Source organism: Symphalangus syndactylus, chromosome 4 (assembly GCF_028878055.3).
Source record: "Symphalangus syndactylus isolate Jambi chromosome 4, NHGRI_mSymSyn1-v2.1_pri, whole genome shotgun sequence".
Taxonomy (NCBI): domain Eukaryota; kingdom Metazoa; phylum Chordata; class Mammalia; order Primates; family Hylobatidae; genus Symphalangus; species Symphalangus syndactylus.
In genome coordinates, this window is record NC_072426.2 from 126,920,576 (window position 1) to 126,940,225 (window position 19,650).

The 19,650-nt window shown below is 39.3% G+C and overlaps 1 protein-coding gene across 9 annotated transcripts in view; it reads left to right on the forward strand.

Annotated features, from left to right (window-relative positions):
- The window catches only part of TMEM131L (transmembrane 131 like), a 171,502-nt gene that overhangs the window by 136,194 nt on the left and 15,658 nt on the right, over window positions 1-19,650 (forward strand). For all 9 annotated transcript variants that reach the window (XM_055276159.2, XM_063638290.1, XM_055276164.2 and 6 more), the window contains 6 exons: window positions 133-319; window positions 523-708; window positions 1,291-1,440; window positions 1,790-2,418; window positions 10,221-10,369; window positions 19,061-19,185. In XM_055276159.2, the coding sequence (XP_055132134.1) occupies window positions 133-319; window positions 523-708; window positions 1,291-1,440; window positions 1,790-2,418; window positions 10,221-10,369; window positions 19,061-19,185 (1,426 nt within the window). The remainder of the gene's footprint in view (window positions 1-132; window positions 320-522; window positions 709-1,290; window positions 1,441-1,789; window positions 2,419-10,220; window positions 10,370-19,060; window positions 19,186-19,650) is intronic.

The following is a 19,650-nucleotide window of genomic DNA, read 5'->3' on the forward strand; positions in this document are numbered from 1 at the left end:
TTGGATTTTTTTTTCGCATTTTAGTAATGTAGATCATGGTTTGGTTTATTCAATAAATATCGATCCAATAAATTATTTTAAATAAATTTTATAGTTCACATATACTAAATATCTTTTTTTGGTTCCCATTAGAACTGAAAGACAGCAAGCAGATTTTATCTATTACAAAGAACTTTAAAGTTGAGAATATTGGACCTCTTCCTATAACTGTTTCGTCTCTGAAAATTAATGGGTATAACTGCCAAGGTTATGGATTCGAGGTGCTGGATTGTCATCAGTTTTCCCTGGACCCAAACACATCCCGCGATATCAGCATTGTGTAAGCATTGGGCTTTAACTTGATTTCAGTTTTGTGGTGCATTTAACAATGTGAGGAGGAAAACTTTTTCCATTGTTAAGACATCTTGTGTTGTTTTAATGTAAATATTTCTTTTGTAGGAGTAAGACATGTTGTCATTATTTTGCCTTGTGGCTAAAATTAAAACGATTAAAAGTTCATAAAGATGATGCTTTTATTTTCAGGTTCACTCCAGACTTTACCTCTTCCTGGGTAATTCGGGACCTTAGTCTTGTAACCGCAGCGGACCTGGAATTTCGCTTCACTCTCAATGTGACTCTCCCTCATCACCTGTTGCCCTTGTGTGCAGACGTGGTTCCAGGACCCAGCTGGGAGGAGTCATTTTGGAGGCTCACGGTCTTCTTTGTCAGGTAAACCACTACCGTCTCCCTTGTTCTCTCACTGAGTAGAGAAGTCATCCAGGCAAGTTGTGTGAAAACGTAAACTGACCGAGTGTAGTCAAAATATGTGAATTGAGTGGAATTGTTATTGCTTCGAGAACTGTGATATACATGAAATATTCACTGGTACACTTTAAGGTTATAGTAAACTAATCGTAAGAGAGTCATAGGACCTAGAAGTATCATAGACAGTTGTGCTCCATATATAGTATGTTCATAGGCAGTCATGGTGGATGATATGAATGTTAATTACTTGTGTTAGCTCATGCAGTGATGATTTGAGATTAGGAGACTGGAATGACCTTTTTTGAGTGATTTCATAAAAATGGAATTGTAATGTCAAATTTATAAATATGCATAATTTTGGTAACTTTTGTGTGTGTTTTTAATCTTTAAGGAACATCAGAAATTATGTCATAAATCTTAGGGAATTTTAATACTGCATCTTCAGATGTTTTTTGTAAATCATTCCCCACTCTTCTGTAATGAAACTAGTCTTTTGAATGCCAGTCAGAACCATGCGATACTGAACCTTGTTGCTTTCTTCCTCAGTTTGTCCCTGTTGGGTGTGATTTTAATAGCCTTCCAACAAGCACAGTACATTCTCATGGAATTCATGAAAACAAGACAGAGGCAAAATGCTAGCTCCTCTTCACAGCAGAACAATGGTCCTATGGATGTAATCAGCCCCCATTCTTACAAGTAAGAATTCTTATAGTGTGGTTGGGAGCGGGGGCGGTTTCTCACTTTTGATATTACTCATTTCTGATTTAATTTTAAGTAAACATAAATTTTGATTCCACATTTGCTTTCATAAAATTTTAAGTCATTATGTGAACAGCTGCCGCATTATTACTATGAGATAGTCTCCATGCAAGGACTTAGTTGATGGGTATTCTCATTGGCAGAAAACTCTTGGAGCTTTAGAAGAAGGGAAGGTAGAAGTTACACTCAGTACTGATTGCTACCCTTTTCTCATGGATATGGAAGCGGAGAAGTAGAGTTTGATTTGATTTGCCTCTATGCTAAATGTTTTTCTTCTTAAATTCAGAAGCAATTGCAAGAACTTTCTCGATACATATGGCCCCTCTGATAAAGGCAGGGGGAAGAACTGCCTTCCAGTGAACACTCCCCAAAGCAGGATCCAGAATGCTGCAAAGAGGAGCCCAGCCACCTATGGTCATTCTCAGAAGAAGCACAAATGCTCAGTGTATTACAGTAAACACAAAACCAGCACAGCTGTGGCCAGCAGCACCAGCACGACTACTGAGGAAAAACAGACTTCACCCCTGGGCAGCTCACTGCCTGCTGCTAAAGAGGACATTTGCACTGATGCCATGGGTGAGAACTGGATCAGCCTCAAATATGCAAGTGGCATTAATGTCAACCTGCAGAAGAGTTTAACCCTTCCCAAAAACTTACTGAATAAAGAAGAAAACACACTGAAAAACACAATTATTTTCAATAATCCTTCTTCAGAATGTAATATGAAGGAGGGAATACAAACATGTATGTTTCCTAAGGAAACTGACATTAAAACTTCAGAGAACACAGCCGAGTTCAAGGAACGGGAGCTCTGTCCACTGAAGACCTCCAAGAAACTACCTGAAAACCATTTACCAAGAAACTCACCTCAGTACCACCAGCCAGACTTGCCAGAAATTTCCAGGAAAAATAATGGTAATCTGTTCATCCCCTTTGATAATTCTCTCCTGTTTGTCCCCAGTCTGTTTTTAATGAAATTTGTTTTCACCTGTGACCGTTAGTTTTAATTGTGGATGCTGAGTTTTTTAGTTTTAGCAAAGGTTTAAATGTTGAAAAAAGACAAATAAAATGAAAAGTTCAAGACAAGACCTCAGGTTTTTAAAATGTGACTAAGAGGTTTAAGTTTTAGCACATAAGTTTAGAAGACTATGAATATCATATTTTCTTGTTGGGATGACATGGACACCTTTTTCTAATTTTATTTATTTACTTATTTATTTATTTGAGATGGAATCTTGCTCTGTCGTCCAGGCTAGAGTGCAGTGGTGTGATCTTGGCTCACTGTAACCTCCGCCTCCTGGGTTCAAGTGATTCTCTTGCCTCAGTCTCCCGAGTAGCTGGGATTACAGGTGTGAGCCACCGAACCTGGCCTAAATTATTATTTTTTAACTCAGATTTTCAGACTATTTGTAAAAATTAATCAGCCCATGAAATGTTTCCGACTGAACAAAACTTCAGCTGTTTTATTTAACAGCTGCCACCATCTCAGGTTGCTTGGCCCTGGTTCTTCTCTCATTGTATTCCTTTTTAAAAGAAGACAGATGTTCTCATGTAGCAAAAACAGTTAAGGAAAATACAAGCCAAAGTACACTAGGAGGATGACCTCCGTTGAGAATTGTCATTATCCTTTAATAGATCCCTTTGGCCTCTAGCATAAGGGCCTGTGCTTATTTATTTTCTTTTTTTGTCCACCCTGACCATTTTAATATACATATTTCTGTACCTGTTATAGTCAGATTTGTTTTGTTTTGTTTGAAATAAGGTCTGGCTCTATCACCCAGGTTGGAGTGCAGTGGCGCAGTCTTGGCTCACTGCAACCTCCACCTCCCGGGCTCAAGCCATTTTCCCATCCCAGCCTCCCGAGTAGCTGGGACTTACGGGCACATGCCATCATGTCCAACTAATTTTTGTATTTTTTTGTAGAGGTGGGGTTTCACCATGTTAGCCAGGCTAAGCTCAAGCAATCTGCCTGCCTTGGCCTCCTAAAATGCTGGGATTACAAGCGTGAGCCACTGCTCCCGGCCTATGGTCAGATTTTTGACAATTTTTAATCTGGAAAACTCAGTCACCTTTTGTCTTATTTGAAGCATCTAAATATAACTTCATCTTTTTCACTTCTTAATATTGGAGAAGAGGTACAGAAGTGTTATGGATTGACTACTTCTGATGAGCTTTATGCATTTGGTGAAAATCCTAAACTGAATTTTAAATGTTCTGTGTAAGGACATTTCTAATTTAAAAGAAAGTTGGAGTCCTCTGAGGGGAACGTGGTCTAGGCAGCTGCACACTTGCATTCTTGGTGCATTTAGTCCAACCCGTTTGTACCATTTCCCCTGGCAGTAGTGCGCACGCCTGAAGTGGACTAATGTCTGCAGGGTGGACACTGTGCCCTGTGTCTCTTCCACCTGGCATGTGCGTATGCCCCCTGGTAATGCAGTTCACCCAGATCTTCAAATCAAACCATGGCATACCTTGTCTGTGGATGTATTATGATGGGGTGATTGGGTGTCTTATTCTGTTTCTCTCCCAGGCGCTCTCTGGGGCCTAGAATACAAAACATTTGTGAAAAGGTGAATTATGGAGTGAGCCCTGTTGCACATTTCCCCTGTTATGTGAGTCTTTTAGGCTTGAGCACAGTCTTTGACATAGGATGACGTTGCACACAATTGAAATTAGAGTCGTTTGAAGGAATCCTCCCTCCAGAAGTGCTTCTTCTGTGATCCCTTGTGCCCACAAGAGATATGTGCCTGCAAGATGCAATGCCCGTGGCAGTGTGGTAGATGGATGGGAGGGACTGGTAGATGGATGGGAGGGACCTTCTATATCTTAATACTTTAAAGCAGTTGAAATATAAAGGCATGAATGAGAAATGTAGTGTCAGAGTAGGTCAGAGGATTTGAATTCTTCTTCAGGATCCTCCTGTCCAGTACTTGACATTCAGTGCCAATAGCTGAGCCAAGATTAGCAGGTAGTAACACTTTAATAAGCATGAGTAAATTTAATATGGGAGTCTGGAAACATAGGGTTTGCCTGTATTATTGTAGATGGTAAACCTGCCCAGAATCTTTCCTTCCTGTACAGATTACTGGTTTGCTTATAATGTTTTAAATGGCAACAAATCTTTCACTGCGAGAATTTAAAAATACTGTTTGGCTGGATCAGCAGCATGTTAAGTGGTACCAGAGTGATTGTTGATCAGATCAAACAAGAGCTGAGGAAAGAACTTTTGCTTTCCACCATGTTCAGACCAGCAAATTCAGAGGTGCTAATTCACAGTCCTCTACTTGTCTACAGAAGTAATATGTTAGCAGGAGATTCCTCCCAGGGAAGTTTGTTCATGGAGATGCATTTTGTTCTGACTGTTGTATGTTCACAGCACTGTCCTAGGAAAATATCAGAGATGCTAAAAAGTGAATAAATTGCCTGCTATACATGTACAATTTAGAATTGTTCAAGAATTTAAAATATTAAAAATAAGAAAGGACTGAGAAGTCTAGGGAAAGATAATTATAGTCTGAAGGGAGGGTTTGGAGTTTTTTTTAGTAATATTAAGGGTTTGGGGCTCTGCTGAATTTCAGAGGAAAGCATTGCAATAACTTGGCAAATGATAAACAGGCGTATAATTGACAGGTAAGTCACAAGTGCAAAGAATACTTGAGAATGAGAAAACCATATATATGAGAACCTTCAAGTGTTTCTTCCAGCTTTGAGCATTAGTTCTTTGCTAGTTTTGAAAAGTATTTTACTTTGTGAAATGTGTGCTGTTTCCATTGTAAGATCTTTTCTAGAATCTGAAGAAAACAGCTTGGTCTTTGAGCTGGGCTCAACCTGCCTGATAGCTGAGAATCCTAAGTGCCAGTCACGTTGCCCCCTGTGTGACTGGCAGTTAGGATTCCAGCAGAATGGGAACTCACTCAGTGTGTTTGCCACATTTTAGCCATTTCTCCCAAAGTATACAAATGGTCTGTAGAAACCATTCTAGTCAGAAGATTGCCTTTAAAGAGAAAAAGGGAAAGGCAGGGACAGTCCCACCTCTTAAGAATACCTTAAGTGATTTTCCTAACCTATCAGAACTCCTGGAGGCATCTGAAGAATCTGCCTTCTATTCTGAGGCTTCCCCCCCACCCCCACCCCCACCCCCACCCCCACCCCCAGGTGTAGCTTATTGTGTGAGAAGAAAATGTTCTAGGGTATGTATGAATGGCTTTGACTACATACTTGTCATCGAGAAACAGAATATTTTGTAAGTATAAATACAAGAATAAGACACAAATAAGAAAATGTGTCTTATTTGGGAGGCCGTGGTGGGCAGATCACTTGAGCCCAGGAGTTCCAGACCAGCCTAGGCAACCTGGTGAAACCCCATCTCTACCAAAAGAAATATATATTTATATATATATAGTAGCCAAATGTAGCCAGGCATGGTGGTACATGAGCATGGGCCTGTGGTCCCAGCTACTTGGGAGGCTGAGGTGGGAGAATCACTTGAGTCCAGGAGGTCAAGGCTGCAGTGAGCCGTGATTGTGCCACTGCACTCCAGCCTGGGCAGTGAGTGAGACCCTGTCTCAAAAATAAAAGCAAAAACAAAAAATGAAAAGAAAAAGGGTCTATCCCTTTTCTACTCCATTTCCCCTGCCTGCTTTGGAGAGGCCTGTAGTAAATAATTAATTAAAATTCTCAATAGAAATAAAGTCTGCTGACATTCTTTAAGGCTCTGTTTTTCTACACTTGTTTTTTGGCATCAACTTGTCAAACAACTATCAAACAGTTAAACTTGTCAAACATTTGTTACACGTTCCAGAACCTCTTGGTCATCTGACAAGAGTGGGGCTTTATGTGTAATGTAAATGATCTTGTGAATATTGTTCTTTCTAAATGTTTGTAACCATTTTCACTGTCTGATCAAAATAATGTAGATTTAGAATTATGGCTAAAGACAAGCTATGGTTGGCCGCAGCACTACCAAGGAGAAATAGTGGGCAAACTGTTTCACGGCTTTCTACCTGAAAATTTGATAATAGCTTAAGCCTTGAGCTTAACAGTACCTGAAAGTTTTCACTGAATTAGATTCCTCACCTTTCTGAAATTATTGGTATTTGCAGAAATTCAAAAAATGTTCCCATTTACTTACAGATACTATTAACTTGAAATGAAGATTTAATGGTTTATTCAAAACAGACCACGTGATTGTGATTAGATTCGAGACAGTACAACTTTAAGCAAGTTACTGAGGAGATCACTTGTTTCTCGTTCTTCCGTTTGTTTCTGTTTCTTAACCACTTTTTAAAGGAATTATTGACCTATAAAGCTGTACATACTTAATGTATGCATCTTGATGAGTTTGGGAATAACTATACATCGTGAAACCATTACCACCGTGAAGGGCGTTAACATATTCACCTCCCAACGTCTTCTCCTGCCCACTTTATTATTATTAGTGTTCTTTCCATTTGTTTTTGATTTTTAACTGTGGTACAAACACTCTTACTCAGTGAGGTCATGGGGAAGTTGCAGGCTTAATAGGATGACCTGGTGTATTAGGCTGTTTTTCACTGCCACAAAGAAATACCAGAGACTGGATAATTTATAAAGAGGTTTAATTGGCTCACAGTTCTGTGGGCTGTACAGGCTTCTGCTTCTGGGGAGACCTCAGGAAACACGGTTATGGTGGAGGGGTGAGGGGGAAGCAAGCACATCTTGCGTGGTGGAACAGGAAGAAGAGAGAGTGAAGGGGGAAGTGCTACACACTTTTAAACAACTAAATCTCATGAGAACTCTCTCACTATCATGAGAAAAGCCAGGGAGAAGTCTGCCCCCATGATCCAATCACCTCCCACCAGGCCCCGCCTCCAACACTGAAGATTACAATTCGACATGAGATTTGGGTGGGGACACGGAACCAAACCATATTGCATGGATTGACCCCATTTGTAAATGACGTATGTATTTGGTATCCCATATTCTTGAATACTTTCGTGTTAGAATTTCTCAGAGTCACTGCAGAACTTGTTGTTAACATTCATTTTATTGTTTGTCCTGATTCTTGGCCCCACAGAAGGCATTACTAATTTTCTAAAAGTCTGTACATTATTACTTTTTGGGGATGGTTTTGTACTGGCTATTAAATTTGGATCCTTCCTAAGAAACTTCGATGACTAATACTTTTAGTACTATATTCTTGGCCTGAAAAAAACTTAAGGAAATCCATTTTCTCAGAAATTAGGACACCAGGAGATTAATGGCACCTAATTTTTGGGGGCAAATATCTGTATTGTATTTCATACTTATGGCTTCCAGAATCCAAAGGGATATTCTTCTTATGCTTTCTTTTTCTGGTACGGACCCTGCCTGCCTTGCTTTTGGCTGTCTGCTTTACTGTTTCACAGTGCTTGATGTTTTCCTTTGTGGATATCTAATTGCCAGTTTGTGTTTTAGAAGGAATTAAATTTCAAAGGTGATCTCTGCTAAAGAATGACTTTTAATTTTGATGAGGTAGGAAATGGAGGGTAATGATGATTCCACAGGGCTGCTGTTAGATGCTCTTGGTTCAGAAATGCACAGGTTTGAAAGGGATCTGAAAGTTGTGTCCCAGCAGTCCTCTAAATGAAGTCGATCTAAACCCTTTAGGCAAATAGTTGACTGTCCTATAGAGACAGAAATTCCTGGGAAATAGCCTTAGTAGCCTTTGATTCAGATTCTTCACTAACTCTAAGTTATTCCCAGTTATTAAAGGAAGCAGTTGATAGTGATCAGCTTTGTCTCTGGATCTGACTTTGGCCATTGTATTTCCATCACAGCCAAAAGCATTAAAAACATGCTGTGATGCTTTATTTTATTTATGTAATGAGTCTGGCCAAAGGATTTATTTTCTGTATTCATTTTGTGACATTTGGAGAATATAACCTTAATTTTGGGATAGAGCACCTTTTTCTGAAAGTATAAGACCTAATATGTCCTGGTTGTACTTAAACCATAAAAGCCTGCATTACTTTACAAGGTGTGTGCCATTTGCTTGCCTGGCATTTTTATGGTTACAAAATATTTATATAATTTTCTGTTAACCAAATAAAAGTATGTTTACCTGGTAAGTGTTATTTGAAAACTTTATGTATCTTGCTTTGAGTGAGTTTAATTTGTAGCCTCAGAATTTCAGAGTCAGAGGGGACTTGACTGTTCCTTTCCTTCTGTGGGTGAGAGACCTTCCCTGCCTCGAGTCCCACAGAAGGGCTGGATTGGAGCCTCTGCTGATAATCTGGTTAGGTGTCCATCCTACCAGAGCCTGCAGCCTGCTTTGCTGGGAAATATTTGCTCTGCCCTATGGTCGTCTAGACTTCTCAGATTTCAGAGGTATCGTTAGGGATTCTTAGCTCAAGAAAAAAGAAAAAGGTACTGAAATACATCGTTTCAAATTAGAAAACAGGCCGGTTATTGTGGGGTTGAAGTTCATTTGCCTTTATTGTGGGATAAGAGATAGAAGAAGTATACTTATGAAATCACTTAAAAGAAATATGGAAGAAAACATATTTTCAGAAAAGGTTCCTCCCAGCACCCACTTTTGCCATCTGATTAATCAGCTGTTGGCTCCTCTGCTGATTGGCTGCTCCACACGGGCAGGGCGGGCATTCACTGTAGCAGGGAGGACCTTCCATGAAATAGTCGTGTGTCCTTTGGTGGGGATGCTTTACATTTGTATCTGTTCTGTTTTCATCTTTATAACTGTCAAACAAGAGAGGCAAGGAAGCTGGGATTGTATTCATTTTATAAATAAGAAAACTAAGGCACAGGCAGCTTAAGAGACTTAACTTTGACTGTAAAACTGATCAGTGGCTGTCGTGACCAGAATCCAAGTCTTTATCCTTCTCTCCCTCTTTGCCAGCTTAAAAACATGTATATATAAAATATACATCACAGAAAACTTACTTTAACCATTTTAAATTATCAAATGCAGTGGCGTTAAGTACATTTACATTGTTGTGCAACCATCACCACTGTCCATATCCTTTTCCACTTCCAGAAGTTTTAATCATCTCAGACAGTAAATCTGCACCCATTACATAATAAATACCCATTATCTCCTGTCCCCAGCCCCTGGTAACCACCAGTCTGCTTTCTGTCTCTATGAATTCGATTACTCTAGGTCCCTCATGGGTGGAATCATAAAACATTTGTCCTTTCATATCTGGCTAAATTCACTTAGCATGATGTCTTCAAGGTTCATCCATGTTGTAGCATGTGCCAGACTTTCATTCCTTTTTTGAAAAAAAAAAAAAAAAACAAACATCTTGACCATCTTAACCATACAGTTCAGTAGTCTTAAGTATTTCACATTGTTGTGCAATGAGTCATGCTGAATGGTATTCTGTTGTATGTATATACCATATTTTGTTTATCCATTTATCCGTCAGTGGACACTTGGCATTTTCCCACCTTCTGGTTATTATGAATAATGATGCTGTGAATATTGGTGTCCCCCCTCCCCCTAACTTTTTTCCTTGACCTCTTTTAAAGACTTTTTGTAGAACTCTTAATATAAGTATACTTTCATCTATGAACAAAATAAATTTCTAGAGCATCATGGATGTTAAAAACAGTGCTAAATTTAATTTAACTTCATAATAAATTAATGAAGTCAAATTAGATGTTTGGTGTAGGAAAGAAGATGGGGAATGTGAGTGGAAACTATTAGCTAGAAATTGAATTGTTTTTGTTTATTAAAGGGAATAACCAGCAAGTACCTGTCAAGAATGAAGTAGATCATTGTGAAACTTTGAAGAAGGTGGACACAAAGCCTTCTTCAGAAAAGAAGATTCACAAAACATCTATAGAAGACATGTGTTCTGAGAAACAGGACATACTTTTCGTAGAGGTCTGTATTTTTTTTTCTTGCCTATTAAAAAGAACAAAATCCATTTTTAGGACTTTGTATTAAGTGAATATGTATATTTCATATGTTTCACTGCATTTGAATCCATATTAATAACTGGTGAGTTTGATGTGTGTGTGTTTAGAGAATTTTATTTGCCTTCTAATTATATAGATGTTACTATAGTAATTTTTAGAGAAACCAGATAGCTTTTACTCTGAAGAGAATCTGTTCTTAAGCAAATGGGTCATTCCTAGGTAACGATGGCAGAGTAGAACTTGACTAACATATTCCTTCTATCCATTATTACTGAACATCTATATTTTAGGGCATACTCTTGCTGAGTTGTATTGCTTTTTGTCTGTCTTTGTCCCCGTATCTGTTATCATCTTCTGTCTAAAAGATGAGAAAAGTATTCATGATATAATAGGAGAAAATTTTCCTGATATGAGGGAAGAACTAAATTTGTAGATCAAAAGGGCACAATGTGTACAACAGGAAAAATTGATACATCATAATGGGCGTAGGCACTTAGTTAAATTAACTGAACTTCAAACATGAAGAGTTGTGCAAAGACAGAAAAATCAAGAAGTACAAACTTAAGCTTGCCTCAGACTTTTCGATAGGAACATCTAACACCAGGAAACAGTGGAGCAGTATCATTTAGAGAATGGAAATATAAACAAAGAATATTGCATCCAGCCAAGTTAATACTCAAGTACAAAGGCAGCAGGCAGACATCCTTAAATACAAATGAAATCATAAGCTGTTCTTGTAAAATCAAGTTAATGAAATTTAGCCAAGCAAGATAGAAGTACAAATAAACACTCAGATGGAAGAAGGCATAATAGAGGTCTCTTGTTGAAGTTTCAATCCATTTTGTATCCAGAACGAAGACTTAAAAATTTGGCAATTATATCCACAGAACAGACTGGAAAATTGAAATTTTAACAAGTAAAAATAGTAATATAATCTGCAAAAACCAGGAGGTGGGATTGAGAGGTAGGTGAAAATAAATTTTAATCTTAATCTCAGTAGAGGGCCAGTACTATGAAAACATGAAACGTGTAGTTTAAAAGGGTGATAACTTAAGAAAATATTTTTACAGTCTTTTTCTTAACCTTAGAGAGATCTTTAAGGAATTAATATTGCATGTCTTGAAGAAATAATTATTTGAAACGTGACAGTTCCCTTGGTTCTACTTTGGTTTATTTTTCTTATGTTAAATTCATATAAAATTGACCCTTACATTTTTAGTTAAAAATTATATATATTCCTAGTGTTATAAATTATTCCCATCATCTGTACTGCCATTCTTTCATGTGTGTAGGCTCATAGAAAAATACTCACAAATGAGGTTTGCAAAATAATTAATGGGAGACCCTAGTTATTGCTGAGTAGTGGGATTTTGTATTATTTCTTTTTCCTTCTTTATTTTCTTCTCTTTTATTAAAACTTTATAACAAACATGAATTTTTTGATTCAAATAAAGTGGAAATGATATAAGTATGTTGCAAGCAGTCCGAACTACGAATTTACAGTCTGTTTGGAAAGACAAGAGGTTTCTGTGTAACCAAACACCAAGATTCATAGTAGAGGGGACTTCAGAGATTGAAAAGTCTGTGTAGGCCAGGGTGCCGTGGAAAGCTCCCAGAGGAGGTGGAAACTTGTGCAGGTAGCATGTGGAAGAACAGAGAAGGGAAGATGGGCAGCGGGCAGCCCTGAGCCCCGCAGGTGGAGGAACCATTGAGGCATAATTGGGTGCAGTCAGAGCCATCTGACTGGGAAGAAGCTACCTTTGGGGAAGTAATGGGAGGGAGAGGTCAGAGTCCTCCTAGGTCGGAAGGCCATTGAATGCTGATTGAAAGTTCAGACTTTCTTCCCTAGGTCTTGATGGGAAGCACAAATGGTGACATAGGCTAAGTGAAAGCAATAGGAAGGTGGTGGTATCTGTAGAGAACTGAAGAATTGTTGCCAGCTAAGGAATTTGAGAATCAAATTTGTTAAAAGCATATTTGTCCAAACAAAAAGTTGTTTTGGAGGATTTGGCCTGAGGATTACTGCTTTGGGACCTTTCTGCAGATTTTGGGGAGCTATTGAAGGTTTCTGAGTTGGTGGGGGGCGGGGGGGGTGGACAGTGGTTAACAAATTGAAAGCAACCTGTGGGCTGTGATCTTCCTGAAGGTAATAATTGGATATTGTTCAGTTCAGTTTTATAAAGACTGTCAGGATGCCTGTTATGTAGAACCAGTGTAGTTGAATAAATGCTTGAATGAATGTGAATATAAGACATTATTGGAAGATCATTCTCAATGTTTTGGAAATTGAGTTTGAGAGGGAAGAAATGGATACCAGCTCTTTTCTAACAAAGGGGCTGTTACTCTTTGTTATGATGTAATCAAGGCTTACATTTAAGCAGGAGTAAAGGATAGGAAAGTAGGTAAGAGACATTTTAGAAGAGAAAACCATCAGGACTTCTTAGCACTAAATGCATACAGGAGAGGAGTCATTTTTTCACATTGCCATTTACCGAAGATAGCTCCAAGGTTCCAAGCCTGGGTGACTAGAATGGGGAATTCTGATGGAGGTGATGAGCTCATTTTTATGTCTGTCAAAGCAACGTTGTTATCATGTTAAGAGCATGCACTTTACAGCCAGGCTTCTTCTGGGTTTGAATCTGCATCATCATGTATTCATTCTATAATATTCGGTTAGTTACTTAACATTGCATTTTTCTCCATCTGCAAAATAAGGATGATAATTGTATACCTACCTCAAAGAGTTGTGAAGATTAAATGGGCTAATATGAGAATTGCTTTAGAATGGCAGCACTTACAAAGTATTGACAAGCAGTAAGTCTCAAAGTGATAGGTATAATAATGATTGCTACCAACAGAAAGGGATGGCTGAACATTGAAGTGAGATGTGTAGTGTACTTGAGTATTAACTTGGCTGGAGGTGGGGAACTAGAGCTTCGGCAGCAAGTTAGGCCTGGAGCTTGAGATTTGGGGGTTACCCATGTGATGGTTGGACATGGAGTCTGTGAGGTATGCACAGAGAAAAGACGAGGGCCTCGAGTTCAAACTTTGGGGAGGAGGCAGTGTTGAATTTGCAGACTGGCTGAGGGTGCAGGTATAGCAAGTATACAAAAAGCTAGGCCTAAAGGTGTGAGGGTAGGGCACACTTTCAGGAACAGAAATAGTCATTGAATTTGGGATAGGTGGGAATGAATGAGTTAGGAGTTGAACTTAACATCCTTTTGAGGCCGGGCGCGGTGGCTCACACTTGTAATCCCAGCACTTTGGGAGGCCGAGGCAGGCAGATCACGAGGTCAGGAGATCGAGACCACAGTGAAACCCCGTCTCTACTAAAAATACAAAAAAAAAAAAAATTAGCCGGGTGTGGTGGCGGGCGCCTGTAGTCCCAGCTACTCGGAGAGGCTGAGGCAGGAGAATGGCGTGAACCCGGGAGGCGGAGCTTGCAGTGAGCCGAGATCGCGCCACTGCACTCCAGCCTGGGTGACAGAGCGAGACTCCATCTCAAAAAAAAAAAAAACATCCTTTTGATATGAGCTTTGGAGTCTTACCTGTTGCCCTGCAATGAAATAGAAACTGATGCTGCCATGCACTGACTCCAGCAGATACATAGCCTTGTGTGCTGGGAGGAGAGGCTGGAATGGATTATCCCAAGGTCCCTTCAACCTAAGATGGCCCTAAGGAATAATGGTGCTGCTACTGGCCTCCACCTGCCACATGCGTGGGTGCCATCGCCTATTTCAAACTCTCCTCCCAGCACTGAAGTCTTCCTGGCTGTCTGTGCTAGGCTTAGTTGTGCCCTTGGTTATGGCAGTTTTCTTAATTTCTTCAAGTTATTTTCTTCTCTGTGTGTCTTTACCATTAGATCCCTGAGGGCATGGGTCTTGCTGTTTACCTCTGTCCCTAGAGCTCAAAGCGGTTCTTGCTGTCGATCTCTGTGGTTGTATAAGACCTTCCCTCCTTGTTTGGTCTGTAAACCTGTGTAGGACAGACATCTGCATCTAATGGTGGCATTCGGTTCACAGGAGACATGCCCATCTGAGGGATGTGGATGGCATAGGCTGTAGTTTGTGGCCCAAGGTTATTCCCAACCAAGTCAACCAAGGTGGATTCTCTGGTGCAGATTTGGGGGCAGTGGTTTGTCATTTCTTTCCTGTCTCTGTAACTCACTCCTTGTTTTGTAGAACTGTTCTTTAAAATCCTGTGAGTGTATTAACACTTTCCATTTCATTGTTCATTTGGTGAAAATCATTCTCAATAAGTACATTCCCAAGTGCAGTGCCCAGTGTTTGTTTTTCTTGCACATTCTTAGAGCCTAATTTTGCAGCTTACAAAATTGTATACATCTGTCTATATAATACATGTGGAACATTCCTCTGGATTTATTGGCAAGGAAGGTTGAAGCCCAGGTTTGGAATCCACAAACTAAATTTTAACCCTAGCTTTGGCTTTTTATTTTCTTTTAAGCAGACTTTTTTCCCTTAGAAAAGTAATTCATGATTATTATAGAAGCATAAAGAATAAGGTAGAAAAAGATCTATCCAGAATAAACCATTTTTAACATTTTTTATTCTTTTCTATGCAGATTTTTAAAAACTATTATCTTAAAATAGTTAAGATAATTATTATTGTCTGTAGCTTTGCCATAAGATTATAACTAAATTTTCTATAAAAATTAAATAGGGAGCTTTGTTTTCAGTGGTTACATAACATTTCATCATTTAACTGTGCCGTAATTTAAACCATTCTCCTGCAGTTGGACATTAAGATTGTTTCCAACTTTTTGCTTTCATAAATAAGTCTGTGATGAACAATTTTGTTCCTCTTACCTGTGTACCTGGTAAGTCTTTGTTATAGATGTCAAAAAATAGAATGAAAGGGTATTGATATGGTTTGGATGTGTCCCTACCCAAATCTCATCTTGAGTTGTAACTCCTACAATTCCCCCATGTCATGAGAGGAACCCTATGGGAGGTGGTTGAATTATGGGGGTGGGATTTTCCTGTGCTGTTCTCATGATAGTAAGTCTCACGAGATCTGATGATTTTAAAAACGGAAGTTTCCCTGCGCAAGCTCCCTTCTCTTGTCTGCTGCCATGTGAGACCTGCCTTTCACCTTCTGCCATGATTGTGAGGCCTCCCCTAGCCACATGGAACTGTGAGTCCAGTAAACCTTTCTTTTGTAAATTGCCCAGTCTCAGTTATGTCTTTATCAGCAGCATGAAAACGGACTAAGACAGGGATCAACTGTGTAAAGTTCCTATGTGTGCTGACAGATTGCTTTCCAGAAAGTTGGTACCGATTTGTTCACATGTCATTTCTGAGAATGCTACTTTCATTCTCTGTGCGGCAAAAATTGTTTGCAAAATCTTAGTGTGATAGGTTAGCAGTTGTGTTTTGGTTTTCTTACTATGGAAAGGTGAGCATTTTCCTTCATTTTTTGTAGAAGGCTGAAAAACACACAAAAAACTATCCATCCAAAATGCTACCACTGAAAAGAAATTCTGGAAATGTAGAGGTAAAAGTTTAACCTAGTTCTGCTTCCACACTTCAGAGGCAGACACAGTGAACAGGATCCTGCTTTCCCAGCCATTTCCTAGTGCTTGTGCATCATAAACACATTTGTGTTTTCTAAAACCAAAATGGAAAGAGGAGACACAAGGTAGTCTATAATTCACCTTTTCTAAAAACATTATTTTATGATGAAATATTTTGGACGAGCTCTTCCTGGTTTTTTTTTTTTTTTTTGCTTTTATATTTCTTTCATGAATTTGTATTTCATGTCCTTTGCCCATTTTTCTTTTGAATATTTTATTCTCTGTAAGAGCACTTTCTGTGTTAAAGATATCAACTGTATCAAATATCGTATGTCAGAGTTTTTTCTTAGTTTGCTAAGAAACTAAGCAAACTTAGTTATTGCTTATTTGATTTTATTTATACACAGTGGCTTTAAGAATGGCTTTGTGCAGTAAGTTTGTGATTTCTCTTGTTCAATTTCTTCTTTGCTTTTAGTAAAGCTTAGGAACTCTTTCTCCACACTGCCATCTGTTAAATCATCACCTCTATCAGAAAGATCAGCAAACGTAACTAGTTCCAATAGTTCAGCCGACGCAGGAGAATCTCTTGAGCCCAGGAGTTCAAGACCAGTCTGGGCAACACAGCAAGACCCCATCTCTGCAGAAAATAAAAAAATAAAATAAATAGCTGGGCATGGTGGCACTTGCCTGTAGTGTCAGCTACTCAGGAGGCTGAGGTAGGCGGTTGCTTGAGCCTGGGAGGTTGAGGCAGCAGTGAACAATGATTGCCTCAGTGCACTCTAGCCTGAGCAACAGAGCAAGACCCTGTCTCAAAAAAAAAAAAAAAAAAAACCCCACCAAAAAAACCTCCAAATAACCCAATAATAACGATGACAATAACTAAGTCTCATTTAAATGGCTTATGAGATGCTAGGTAATTTAGTCCACACAATGCTTTGAGGATGACTCGGGAAACTGAGGCAGGGAGGCTAAGTAACTTGCCCAAGGTTACACAGCTGGTAATCAAGGCACGAGATTGAAACTAGGCAGTTTAGCCTCCGAGATGTGCTCCTAATTGCCGTTCCATGTGACTCTTCAGTTTCCTGGTTAGTCCTGTCCTCCTCTCTCTGGGATCCTCTGTACCAGAAAGCAGCCAGGTGGTGCTTTACTCTTCCGCGGATTTCTTGACAAGTCTGTTGCTGTGTGCTCTGGCTCAATTTCCCTCCCTTTTCCACCTGCTGTCTCCGTTGCAGGCCTGTTCTCTCTCAGCCACATTCCTCCTCACTGCCCAGTGCTTCAGAAGGTGCTCCCTGCCACTCTTTCTGGGATACGTCTCACGCCTCTGAATCTAGCTTGTCCTGCATTCCCCTTTTCTTTGTCATACTCACGGAGAACTCTTTGATGCTTCTGGTCACCGAGTCCCGCCTCTCAGTAGTCCTGAATGTACTCACCCTTTTGCTTGCACAGGATGACAGTTCCAACCAGATGGATTTGAGAAAGGCAGCCAAGTATCAGTGACTGCTTACCAGCTCATGCTGTCTCAGACCCCACTGAGAGACTGATTTTTTATTTGTACCTGACCCTGGAGGGATGGATAGGCTCAAGTACTTGCTGTGTTGACAAGCCTTTGTTGGCCCTTGAGTGGACGGGGGTGGGAAACCTCCCCACCAAGTTAGAAATACACAAAGGAACAATACATGAAGAAATGTGGTGCATGTCTGTTTAACATTAAATCCGGAGTCTGCATGTCCTTCAGTTTAACTTCAAACTTAAGCAATTAGCATAAGGTCCTGTACAATAGGGCTTTGTATGTTTAACTTCTCAGGTTTTTAAAATACCTTCAGAATCAGAAAAAGGTTAATCCATACTTACTGGGGGAAACAAAGGTGTATAAAGGAGAAATAAAAAATGTCATAATCCCACTGCCTACACAGTTAAAAATCCCATTTCGCTTCTAGTTTTTATTTACTGTGGTGTGCACATTGCTTTAATAGATGCATAAGGGTTCTAATATCTCAGACATAGAACTTGTAGGTATTGCAGGTTACCTAAAACCTTTTCTTTCTCTCCTTCCAAGTTACTCGTGTTAGTTGAGTGTATGTTTCAACTTCACAATTCCTGCTCTGATTGCTGGGCCAACCTTCTGAAAGAGAAGGTAAAATGAGCCAATCTTTGCTTTCCATGAAGCGTGAATCCTTCAGTCAGTAGGAAGGGGACTCTTCTGGATCTAGGGGATTTGCCTCTCTGAGGTGCCTGGAGAAGATATATCTTCCTCCTGAAAGGACCTAACACACTGAAGAGATGTGTCTTTTAAGCCCTTGGGTCTCAGTGTGTGAGCTCCCACCACTGCCTACCCACTGAGAGTGTCTCTGCTTTAAGAGGAAACATGTGGAAGGAAGGGGAATAATAAGTTTTAGAATATGTTAAAGACTTGAGCTACTTCATAGTTTGAAAGGGCAAAGGGAATCCCTCTCCCGCTGGGTCTGTTAATAGACCATACCTGACATTGAAAAGAGGAAAAGGCTCCAACTGAGGAAACTATACTTATTTAATACATATATATATATATATATATATATATATATATAATGTTTATGCATCTCATGCTGATGCTTTTCAGAACCACATTTTTAAAACATCAAGCATATTCTTGCCTATTTACCCAAGAAGCTTACACTAGTTTGGAGCATTCTATAGAGATTTGGCTGTTCTCCTAAAGTTCGTTCGTCTATAAACAAAAACGTAAAGACACAACTTGATCCTAAGTCGAATTTTTACCCAATTTTTCTTCATAGTACAGTAATTTATGTGAGTTGCACATACCAAATTAACAGGTCAAGGTTGGAGGATTTATTGTTGCAAAGTTAACAGCAAGCTGGTCATAAATTGCTAGCAGATGTTTTTCCTTTTTAGCCTCTTAGGAATTTTATAGGCAACAATTCTTTTTTCTTCTTTTTCTGTGGAGCTTGAGGGAAGTAGAGCAAGAGGGGAAATGAAAACAAACTAGAGGCTGAGAAACACACTTCTCAGTTTTCAACAGCACTGGGACATTCTGAATTCAGATGGAGTTGGTCTTCAGACGTTTAAACATGTCCTTATTCATATTTAGTTTAAACCATTAAACATTTACTTTCTCTTCTTTAGCAAGAAGATCCTTATAGGAAGAAAAAGCTTCAGGAGAAAAGAGAAGGAAATTTACAAAATTTAAATTGGAGTAAAAGTCGAACATGTAGAAAGAACAAGAAAAGGGGTGTTGCTCCAGTCTCAAGGTGCGTAATTCTTACTATCTGTAATATTTTGATCTATTTTTCACTTTATAATTTTGCATTTGGCTATTAACTTTTAAACTTATTTCGGTGATATTAGATACCGATAATATGAGAGTGTAGATGTTTATATCTTAAGATTAAAATACATTTGTAAAATTAACATTTTCCTATTATGTTTTTATTTTGTTAAAAATACCTGAAAGTGACCATTTTATATCTTTCCTTTATAAAATGCTAACAGATATGGTAGTTTTTAGGGGAAAAGCATAAGCCATCCCTCCGTGTGGAGACCTTCTTTCTGCTTATGAGAGGCAGGGGCATTTGTGGAGCAGGAACTAGAGAAAACCGTGGGGCACAGGCAGGCCTCTGCTGTTCCCTGTTCAGCCACTGACCCACCTGCGCTATCTGGGGTCATAATAATGAAACAGAATAGTTACCCCTCAGGTCACCCTTGCTTCAGTCCTG